The sequence below is a fragment of the Populus alba genome, chromosome 12 (genome assembly GCF_005239225.2).
Source record: "Populus alba chromosome 12, ASM523922v2, whole genome shotgun sequence".
Taxonomy (NCBI): domain Eukaryota; kingdom Viridiplantae; phylum Streptophyta; class Magnoliopsida; order Malpighiales; family Salicaceae; genus Populus; species Populus alba.
Window position 1 is genome coordinate 5,110,951 of NC_133295.1, and position 10,999 is coordinate 5,121,949.

General features: G+C 34.0%; 2 protein-coding genes across 2 annotated transcripts; one reads left to right on the plus strand and one right to left on the minus strand.

The window, feature by feature from the left end:
* The first annotated feature begins 212 nt into the window (after positions 1 to 212).
* Positions 213 to 5,867, plus strand: LOC118046299 (cyclin-dependent kinase D-3). The gene is made up of 7 exons (XM_035055136.2): positions 213 to 551; positions 847 to 1,145; positions 1,231 to 1,339; positions 1,807 to 1,932; positions 3,587 to 3,822; positions 3,897 to 4,214; positions 5,316 to 5,867. The coding sequence occupies exons 1-7, from the start codon at positions 447 to 449 to the stop codon at positions 5,371 to 5,373; spliced, it is 1,251 nt and encodes a 416-aa protein (XP_034911027.1). The 5' UTR covers positions 213 to 446; the 3' UTR covers positions 5,374 to 5,867.
* A 2,150-nt stretch (positions 5,868 to 8,017) lies between these two features.
* Positions 8,018 to 10,711, minus strand: LOC118046300 (AP-1 complex subunit sigma-1). Its single transcript, XM_035055137.2, has 7 exons — positions 10,461 to 10,711; positions 9,313 to 9,399; positions 8,986 to 9,077; positions 8,767 to 8,875; positions 8,613 to 8,648; positions 8,306 to 8,392; positions 8,018 to 8,222 (listed from the first exon to the last, which is right to left on the minus strand). The coding sequence occupies exons 1-7, from the start codon at positions 10,461 to 10,463 to the stop codon at positions 8,151 to 8,153; spliced, it is 486 nt and encodes a 161-aa protein (XP_034911028.1). The 5' UTR covers positions 10,464 to 10,711; the 3' UTR covers positions 8,018 to 8,150.
* Between the last annotated feature and the right edge of the window lie 288 nt (positions 10,712 to 10,999).

The window sequence follows — 10,999 nt, forward strand, 5'->3', positions numbered from 1 at the left end:
TTATTAATATATCAAAATAATTCAAAAACCTAAAAAATATTTAAAAAAAAAAAATAAAAAAAAATAATAATTTTTTTTAAAATTATTTTTAATACAGTATATCAAAATAATTTAAAAATTTTAAAAAAAATTAAAAAAATAACAATTTAACCAAAACTCCAATGAGTTTCCAACTACGGATTTTTTTATTTAAAAAGACACTCTGTTAAACTTTGCCTTTGTATATTCCTTTTTCAGGCGCTCCTCGTCTAGCATCCTACGCGTTGTAAACTGAACTAATCACTAGTGTGCTAAAAAGAAAAGGAGCAAATCCCTCTATTCTTGCCTGAAATTCAATTATTTTCTCAGGAAATCCGAAATTCTAAACCCTAACCCTAAATTAATAACGGAACAGAGATTGTATAAAGCTGAACGAAAATAGAGAGATATAAAATAAATCGAGGAGAATGTCAGAGAATGATGTCGAGAAGAAAGTAGCGGATAGATATCTAAAGCGAGAGATTCTTGGTGAAGGTACTTATGGTGTTGTCTACAAAGCTATTGATACTAAGGTAATCAATTTTTAGGTTCTGTTTTGTTTATTTAAGAGAAAAAAAAATGGAGAAATTTTGAATAGTTTTGGGTCTGTTTTGTTTGATTTTTGAGAAATTAAGGGAACAAAAAGAAAAGAAATTGAAAGAAAGCAACTTTTAACTTTGGTTTTCTGGGAGTTAATTTAGTTAGGAAAAATATAAATTTGGTTTTACTTAATTTGATCAGATTTTAAGTGGGTATCTGTAGGGTAACTGTTTGAAGGGATTATAGTGTTTTTTTTTTTTGTTAATTCATAGTGTTGGGATGTTGCAGACAGGACAGACGGTTGCAATAAAAAAAATTCGGCTCGGAAAACAAAAGGAAGGAGTAAATTTTACAGCACTTAGAGAGATTAAACTGCTTAAAGAGCTTAAAGACCCGAATATAATTGAGTTGATCGATGCTTTCCCTCATAAAGGGAACTTGCATCTTGTGTTTGAGTTCATGGAGACTGATCTCGAAGCGGTTATTCGTGATCCAAATATATTTCTTTCTCCCGGGGACATAAAATCATACTTTCAGATGACTTTGAAAGGACTACTGGTTTGCCATAAAAAATGGGTTTTGCATAGGTATTGGATTTTTATTGAGGAGCTGGTTTGTGAGGTTAATTGCTGCTTGATTTGGTTTGAAATGCGTAGTGCTTGTGCTTTGCAGGGATATGAAGCCAAATAACTTGTTGATAGGATCTAATGGACAGCTCAAACTTGCAGATTTTGGTTTAGCGCGTATTTTTGGAAGCCCGGGTCGCAAATTCACGCACCAAGTAAGTGTGCATGTTCAAGCATTTTTTATTCAAAGGATTTGTACAAGTAAGGTCTGATATGATGTTTTGTTTAAGAAATAAGCTTAGCTAGCAGCGATGGTAGCTGATCATATGACGGTTGACTGGTTTGGAACCAGTTCGAACCTTTGTTTATGTTCCTGTTCCTGTACGTAGCGTATCAGGAGTGATGCTGAGATGATGGATAAATCTTCTTCTGTTTCTGTTTTTTTTTTTTTTTCCTTCCCTTCATAACTTTTGCAATTTGGTATTTTGTCATCTTTTCCGTTGATTCTAATGCAGAAGCCAGATTATATATATATATATATATATATATATATATATATATATATATGCTTATCTCATATTTGGGCTTTGCTTTGAAGATTTTCCTTACTTTTGTGCTGTATCACAAGTTTTTGATTCTCTTCATAAATCTGAACCGGCAAGTTTCGAATACCAATGTATAGGTCTTTGCTCGATGGTATAGAGCACCTGAACTTTTGTTTGGTGCCAAGCAGTATGGTGCTGGTGTTGATGTATGGGCTGCTGGTTGTATATTTGCTGAGCTACTTAACCGCAGACCATTCCTGCAGGTGAGTAGATTTTCATGCTTGATTTATCTTTGTGGTTCTCATGCTTGAAAATGCTTCATAGTTTTAGCAATCATGTTAGTTATGCAGTTGGCCTATTCTTTTTCCTCTGGAGTTCTATGTGGATTAAAGTGTATTTGTAAACATTGTTTGCAATTGGATCTCTAGTCATGAAATTGTTTGCTTGAGTTCTTAAACATGTCTTGCAATTGGATCTCTAGTTTAGTGCGTTGCTATGGTGGCTACCAGCAACCTTTCAGATTAACTCATTACTTTCTCCTTAATTTTGGATTTCACAAATATGATCTAGGTACTGCATTTTTGTGATTGTTTGCAAAATTTGAACTCAATTCAATGCCTTACCTCAATGTTAAGACACACTTGAGCCAGAGGTCAAGGGGGTCAATTTTAATAACGATCAAAGAGGACACCTTTTGTGATGAATGTGTTTCTCATGCTTTGAAATCTTTTCTTGAAAATGCTTTAACTGTATCACATGCATTTATGCTTTGTTTTTGTGCCATGGCAATGTGAACTTCATTGTTGGTGTCCTGGCATCAAAAGATGTGGAATAGAAATTCTAAGATGTGTGATTAAAAATGGGCCTAAAGTGATATTGGATGACAATGGAATGTTATATTTTTTATCTTTCATTTCTAACCTTAGTCCATTACATTTGAATTTTTGCAATTCCCCTATGTCAAAACTGTATGTGGAAAGCCCAGGTATTCTTGAAGGTTGAATCTGTTATTTTGTTGGTGGTTCTCAATAAGATGAACCTTATCCAATCTTTTACAGGTTTTTGTGCCACACGATGTCCCATATCCTGAAATTTTCATTTTTTCCCCATAACAATGGGCAGAAACAGAGTCATCCTTTTCTTTTTCATTTTCCAGTAGCTTGTGATAGGTCCAAGTTCCATGAAGTTGTGGCGTGCTCATAATTGTTTGGTCTTGGTTGGTGTGGGGTTGAAGAATCCTTGTGGATCTTTCAACCTGGAGACTGGTGCACAATAGATCCCCCCCCTCCATCCCTCCATGCACACCATTGCTTTTTGGGCTAGTGGTGGAGCCTGCTTTAGCTGACATTCAATGGAATCATTTAATCCTATCATCTTCTTTTTTTCTTCCTCTGAGGATACCCTTTTTTCCTCAATTGTAATTTTTTGTTTGGTTCCATCAAGGAATATTATTATTCTTCTATTTAATAAAGGCACGGGGTGCAAGGGACCATTACATTTAAATTAGTTTCTTAACAGTAGAACCAGGTACAATTTCAAGGTTATTTCTTTGATATTCAACATCAGTGGGAATTCTTTTTTTCCTTGAGAGATGTTTACCTTAATTTTTTTTATCTTTTAACAAACAAGGTTCAAACTGACAATTTTCGATTGGGCTACTGGGGTTCTGTCTTCAATTGTGAATCAATAAGCATACTCTACCTAGGTGCATTATCGAAAACATGTGGATATCTTTCCTTCCTTTGCTATCCTTTCTAAGAACTTGATGAATCGTAAATACAAATAGATTTGGATAAAGCTTATTTTATTGTAACAACATCTTGTTAATCATTTTGATGCTTATCAATTGTATGCCCATGGGGTATTTTGCAATCACCACCTACTTGCAGAAACAGTTTAACTTTGAATGTCTGACAGGGGGATAGCGACATTGATCAACTTGGAAAGATCTTTCAGAAGCTGGGGACTCCAACTCCTTCGCAGTGGCCTGATTTGGAATGGCTTCCTGATTTTGTAGAATATTCATCTCAGACTGCACAACCTTGGCGAAAATTGTGTCCTACAGCTAGTGATGATGCTTTAGATCTGTTATCTAAGCTGTTTACATATGACCCAAAAACTAGAATTACAGTGCAGCAAGCATTGGAGCACAGGTTTGCAAAATCTTTCAATTTGAAAAATATACATTATCATTGGTTTCCTGCTCTCATTTTTGTTTTCCTTCTAGGTACTTTACATCTGTACCTCTGCCCACAGATCCGGCTAAGCTTCCCAGACCAGCCCCTAAGAGAGAATCTCACAACCCAAGGACTTCAGATTTACATGAGGGTCCTACTGTCTTGTCACCAAAAAAGAAGGCAAGAAGAGTGATGCCAGATCGTGAAGTGTTTGATGGAAATGCATACCATGTTGATAAGATTGATCAACACGGTGGTGAGATCAGATGGGCCGCTGGGGATAACACAAGCAGGAATGAACAGGTGCCGATGTCGGTTGATTTTTCGATCTTCGGAGCAAAACCAATGAGCAGACCTACAATTAACAGGTAAAACTACTTCTATGAAGTTACTTCAAAATGGTTAAAACAATGTCTATTTCCCTTAAAATATGATAGCAAATAAGGTTGCAGCCCGTTATACTTGAAGTTGGAGTTTAGATTCATATTCAAAGTGTCATTTAGATTCATATTCAAAGTGTCATGAATTTTCATAAGTTCCGTATGTGACCCAGAGATAAGGCTTGTTTTCAAATTAAATGAGCTTAAACTTCAAAATTTAAATAGTAGCCTTTGGGGCCCTTTCCATCTTTTTTATTCTCTCTTTCTTGGGGATTATGGGGGAGGATGAATTGTTGTGTTAAATTGAATTTGACTATAAGTGTTACACTTACGTTGGGAATGTACAAGACAGGCTCCATGAGGACTAAAAAATGTGACATCAGATTAAAGGAACAAAAGCTAACCTGATGAACTAGGTTGATGGATGAACTTAGGATCATATCTGCCATTCAGATTATTTCATGACAGGTAGTTAGAGAAACCTTTTCTTTTTCCTTTCTAAAAGGGCCTTGGGGTTGCTGGAGATGGAAAGGAGGCTGAGGTTTGGCTAGTTTAAGTTTTATAAAGAACAACATTATTATTATAAACAGTTAACTATATTTTTGGGTCCATATTTTTGGAACTAAAATTGAGTTTGTATGAATGAGTTGGAATACTATTTCTGATAGGGAAGCCATGAGAAAAAAAAAAACAGGTGAGGGCTTTGAATTCTAGAGTCTCAGCCGAATGCCAGTTAACGATTTTTTAGTCTGAGGTTAGACTGTGTATTAATGAGGCCACATGTTCTGATGACTAGATGTGAGATTGTTGGAATTTGTGGTTATCCATTTCAAATCGTCTGAGTTTCCAGATAGATTGTAAATTTTTCAATTTCGATTTATGGGTCTTAAATATTGCAGATTGTTTTACTAGTTGAATGTCAGATAATTGCTGCATTTTATTATGCAATTTAGAAGTTCTTTTTGTAATTACTAGAAGCAAAATTTGGACTTAAGCATATCTTCCTCATTAAGTTAGACATGCGAGAATTTGCCATATCTGTTCATGTAGAGGATGTGCTGTAACGACATGTTTTTTCCCCATGCGCAGTGCTGACAGATCTCATCTAAAGAGGAAACTGGATCTTGAATTCCAGCATCCCGAATAAGAATATTTACCTTAATCTTACTGGATTTGGAAATTTCTATAGAGGATATATTATTTCTGGACCTGCATAAATGAGGCATGCTGTGAGTCTCTCAAGCTGGTTGTAATTATATGGCAGTGTGTTGCCTTTCTCATGATGGCTTGCCAGACCCTTCAGCTGGCTATTTTCTGCCCAGAGATCAAAAGGAAGCATCTGTACTGCTGATCATTGCTTTTTTTTTTTGCCCCGCTTCTTTGAAGCTGTGGCCTTAAGTCATAAATAGTTGTCAAACAAAAAAGAGAGAAATATGACATTTTTTCACCTTTTCAGATAATCTACACTGGTCGGAACACATTTTTACTATAGTCTATGCTTGAGAGAAGTTGGACACGGTAATTAATTTCCTATATAAGTTGTGTTTATTGTTGAGTGTACTTTGTTTTCTCTCGGTGAGCTGCATAAGAAAAGATTTACAAGCACCTAAGAAATTTCATTTATATTTTTTTTTCCAATAATTGTTCTATGGTCACAAGTTATTCGATCTCTGTATTGAGTGCGGGGCCTGTATCTACCTTTACCGTTTCAGGTAAGCAGTCATTAGACATTGTTGTACGATTAGGTGCCTGTGATTTGCAGTTTATATGAATTTCTAGCTTCGTGTTCTGGGGAACTGTGTTGACCTGTGGATTTTTGGAGGACAAGAAACATGATTGAATGTAATAACTGGCATGCTATTTTAATGCATTGTTGGTTTGGTAGTTTCTAAGTTGTATAGTCTGTATGTTTTTGCATTTAAAAATATTTTAGAAAAAAATTAAATTTTTTTATATATTTTTTTCTTTAAATTAATATATTTTTTATTGTTTTTATATTATTTTGATGTGTTAATATTAAAAATAATTTTTTTAAAATTAAAAAAATTGATTTAATGTATTTCATAATGAAAATTATTTTGAAAAGCACGAGGGTTAAATTTGATATAAAAATTAAATGAAATTAAATAATAAGGGATGAAATTAAAAAATAAAATAAATTAAGATAAGAATTAAAAATAGCAATTAAAAGAATAAGATTTGTATATAATAGATTTTAAAATTTAAGAAGGATGAAATTAAAAAAATTTTTATAAATTATTTTAAATAAAATAAATAGTAATGAAAAGAATAGGAATAAAATTTCAAGGGAAAAAAATTAAGTGGTTGGTTTGAAATATTGCAGGGGGATGACATGGAAATCAAGGATGAGAGAGAAGCAAGAACAAGGGATTCTGATGCCAAATCGGTGGTCCATTGATTACACCTTCAAATGACACCTTTGAAGACATTATTAGGTTATTGGAAGATGCCCCGTGCATCATTTAAATGGGATGGGCGTCTCTTACCTGTTGGCATTGTGGGCGTTAACCATTTTTTTTTAATTATATTTTTTCTTTATTAAAATACTAAATCACTCATTTCAACTTAATTATAATAAAAAAAATTAAGTTGAAAACACAAAAAAAGCTCTTGAAACGCCAACTTAATAATATTTTGTTTTAAGACTAAACCTGTCATTTTACGATGCTTAAAAAAAAAAATAAACCTTTTGATACTTGTTTTTCTTTAAAGGATTTATAATTAATTTTATTGTATTAATAAGAAATATAAAAAGATCGAATTATCCCGATTATTTTGATAGTGATCATTCCATCAAGTAGAAAAAACCAATTTGTTCTAATCATTTTGATAATAATCAATGAATTATTTGAAAAAAAAAACTTTACTATTGCCATCAACAAGGTCATTAAATTTTGTAAGAAAAAAAAAAAAAATCATTACATTAGCATTACCTTGGTAAGGAATTTACACTCATGTAGCATGACTTGTGTGTAGCACCATTCTAGTAAGTTTTTAGTATTTATGAATTGTTTTTATATATTGATATTAAAAATAAATTTTAAAAAATTAAAAAATATATTATTTTAATTCATTTCCTAACATAAAACATTTTAAAAAATAATTATCAAAAACTACCAAAATCATAACATAATCATATGTTTATTCTGATACTCTTAGGACTGAAATCAACAATCTTTCAAAATGCTCTCATCCCTTTAACCAACTTCTGTACCTAATTTTGTTAGTTTCAAATTTCTGACCCAAAAAAAAAATAAAATTCGTACTTGTAATTTGTAATTGTGGCTCAACCTCAAACCCATGACCCTATATCTTTAACGGTTTGATGACTGAGTCAGTTTTGAAAACTATGGGTAGATTATGCTTTGCTGCTTTGTTTCATTTCTCGATTGGATTGGTCCAAGACTCCCTGCTACTTGATATCAATAAGGAAATCTATGGATGGATGACAACGTTTTCCTGCTAGAGAAGTAGACAGCAGCCCTACTGCCACTGTCACGACAACTGCAACCAGCCTTAAGGAACCACTGTTAACGCATTAACCAGTCATTGTTACAGACGTATCCATCAGGACCCAACTCAAGTTCAAGCTTCTGAGCACACACAGCATCAAGGTTCAGTTAGAGAATGGCGTGGCGTATGTAGTTTTGTTCACCATCTTCCTTTAACAATGGGGCAGCTTCCATTTGATTAGTTTCTCCTACAGAAACCAAATTGTGGCTGTAACACTCTCGGAACTTTTTTGTTAGTCATCTTCAGTTGATCAGAACTCAATCAGGAAACATATGAGCCACATTTAACATATAGTTCAGCGTACAATCCTCAAGAAAGCATGCATAACATACATTTCAGATCTCAGGAATAAAAGTCAATACAAATGGAGCAACACTCCAATCTTGTATCCTACTTCGTGGCCTGGGCAATAATATTGCTTATCGAACTGGCCTGCTCTTTTGCAGTCTCTACCAATGAGTCCTGCAGTTCAAATAGGGGAGCGCTCAGATATCCTGACAAATCAACAAATGAAGACATTGTACACAGGCCGGGAAGGGCAGTACCTGGGCAGCTATTAGCCTAGCAACTGTTTTCTTGCTGGACTCTTGAAGTTCACCAGCTATCAAAATCTCATCCAATACATAATAGGCCTTCAATGTTTAAAGCAGCAAATAAATAAAAGAATAAGCAAAGAAACTTTCATATCTATGCATGCAACGAGACAGGTAAAACATGTCTTATTTGCAAGGGCGTGTTTGGAACAAACCACTTCTTGCATCAACTATCACTTACAGCATGGTGTAAGCCAGATTTAACTTTCAAATGCTATAAAAACAAAGAATAAGTTGAACTGAAAACAAGCAAGCATACCTTATGGAAGTTGAAGATCAAGTCCAACTCGCAGACCTAGAGGCAAATCAGAATTACTAAACTATCAATAAATGCAAACAATTAAATGGAAAATAGAACACCACACAAAGGACCTTGCAGCCCTTGCGATAAACCACAGTCTATGTTCACTCACACTGCCAAAGTATCGGTCCAAAATCTCAACAAAATGGTGAATTATTTCGAGGACCTCTAATTCATTGTCGTCCTGATCAGTGCACATGCAGAAGTAAAGGCTAGCATATCTGCATGATATATGCACATTGGAACCAACAAAAATTATCAGCTCTAAGATGGATGATGAACATATTCTGGAGATACACTGAAAAACACTCAAATCATATTTTATCTTTACCTTTTATAAACAACTTTCTGTCCTCTCCATTCAACAAAATTACAAAGCTTGGGTCCTCGAGTCAAAATTACTCCACTGAGCTCACGGATTACCTTCTCAAGGCACGTTAAAATACACAAATAAGTATCAATGATGTAAGAAAATGCACATTAATTCTAGAGAAGTATCAATAGATAATGTTCAAGATACAATTGAAGTATTGAACAGTAAAACAGGTATTACATGGGTCAAAAACTCATCAACAACATAGAAAATCAAAAACATATGCAACATCAAGGTGATGATCTACAACACAACAATCTCAAAGACAAGAAATATTGGCACTACCTTACTTCTTTCCTTCTGTGTATAAGGTGAATACCATTTTGTCAATCTCACTTTTCCTTGTCGACTAATGAGAAGTACAAATTGAATCTGAAATATGCAGGTAGATAAACATTAAAACCACCACTAACATAGTAACTTTACACTTTGTATTCAATTCACAATTGCTGAAACAAATTAATTGATTGATCACCACATCCTGCAGATAAAAGCAATTATTTGGAAAATTTGCATGAGATTCAATGGTTTATATTCATCTCAAGCTCTACATGCATAAAAACTATGCAATAATTACTACCTTGTTCACCAGTTCTTCCTGCCCCTTTCACTTCAGAGAACCAGAAAGTTCCTTCCAATCTAAGTTTTCATCTATGACATATATGTTCCGAAACAAAGCATGATAATCTTGCTCTTCGACAATTAATTACAAGTTGAACTTTTTAACATTGTATCTAATCAGTTGAAATTTTCAGTAATTAGTATTACCACTGATCTTGTAATGTACAGAAATGACACATCAAGTGTCAAATAGGTCTATTTTCCTGTCCAAGTGGCCTACAAGTTCCAGTAGTTTTGTATGGTAAGAAAAATAGGCATATTATGCCTGCCATTCCAAAATCACATAGCAGATCACACTTCATCCAAAGCACCTTATGCATCGCATGCTTATCCAACTACAGCAATTTCATCAAACGAATTCATCACCCTAAAACTACAACCATTAGATTTCTAATACTCTAATTACATAGCATGTTCATCGAAATTCTGAGTTTACAGACAAAACCTCATTTCCCGCCAATTATAAAACCAGTATAACCAATTACTCAAACCATTGAAGATCCTCAATAACCAATCATTGTTTCACAACATGACTGCACATTGAAAAGAAACCCTTGATCCCACATACGCTAAAACCCGAGAGGGGAGGAAAAAATCCCATCAGATCTAAACTCCCATACATGTTATAAGATGAATATTAAATAATTCAGCACCATATCCCCATCATAGGTATTGATCCCTTTAACATAACAAATACAGCATCTGAAAATAAATTCCACAACATATAAAGAGGAAAACAAAATGGGAATTCTCTAAGACCAAAATTAACTCAAAATATTCAAAAGAAGATGGGTTTTCATTCTAAAAGTTACCATTTTGTTTGTGTTGACCGGTTTGGTGAGCGACCCCTAATCGATAATCTCCACAAAAAGAGAAAATCAGAGAGGATTGAGCTGGATTCAGCAGATGGGTCTACTGGTAATTAGAGTCGTCGCTCTTTGGTTGCTTGCTTTTACGTTGAAAGTTTCTGATGATCTGGGCGAACACGAGAAGGAAAAGGAAGGGAGCTGTGGGTATGTTATCGAGCTGGACCGAGCTTAAGAAATTTGTTTCTTAATAGATCTTCTTGGAGCTATAAAGTGCTGTATAGCCCATATCAGTTCAGACAAGATCCTTGTTTTTTTGAATCTACATCCATACAGCTTTATGGGCTTGATCGATCGAGCTAATTCATCAATCAATTATTTTTATTAAAAATATATAGTTTTTTTTTAAAGAATTTAATGTTAATTAAATCGAATTGGACGAGATCAATCGAGTTTCACAAAATTAATTCCTTCTCTGATTTAAAAAAAATATAAATAATTATCATGGTTGGTTTCACTTTTATAAAAATGAGAGAGCATTGCTA

Coding starts and splice junctions, on each gene's coding strand:
- LOC118046299 (XM_035055136.2), top strand. CDS start 447: ATGTCAGAGAATGATGTCGAGAAGAAAGTAGCGGATAGATATCTAAAG. Junction 1,146..1,230: donor AAAAAATGGGTTTTGCATAG/GTATTGGATTTT, acceptor TGTGCTTTGCAG/GGATATGAAGCCAAATAACT. Junction 1,933..3,586: donor ACCGCAGACCATTCCTGCAG/GTGAGTAGATTT, acceptor AATGTCTGACAG/GGGGATAGCGACATTGATCA.
- LOC118046300 (XM_035055137.2), bottom strand. Junction 9,078..9,312: donor CACAGAAGGAAAGAAGTAAG/GTAGTGCCAATA, acceptor TGCCTTGAGAAG/GTAATCCGTGAGCTCAGTGG. Junction 8,649..8,766: donor TGGACCGATACTTTGGCAGT/GTGAGTGAACAT, acceptor ATTTGCCTCTAG/GTCTGCGAGTTGGACTTGAT.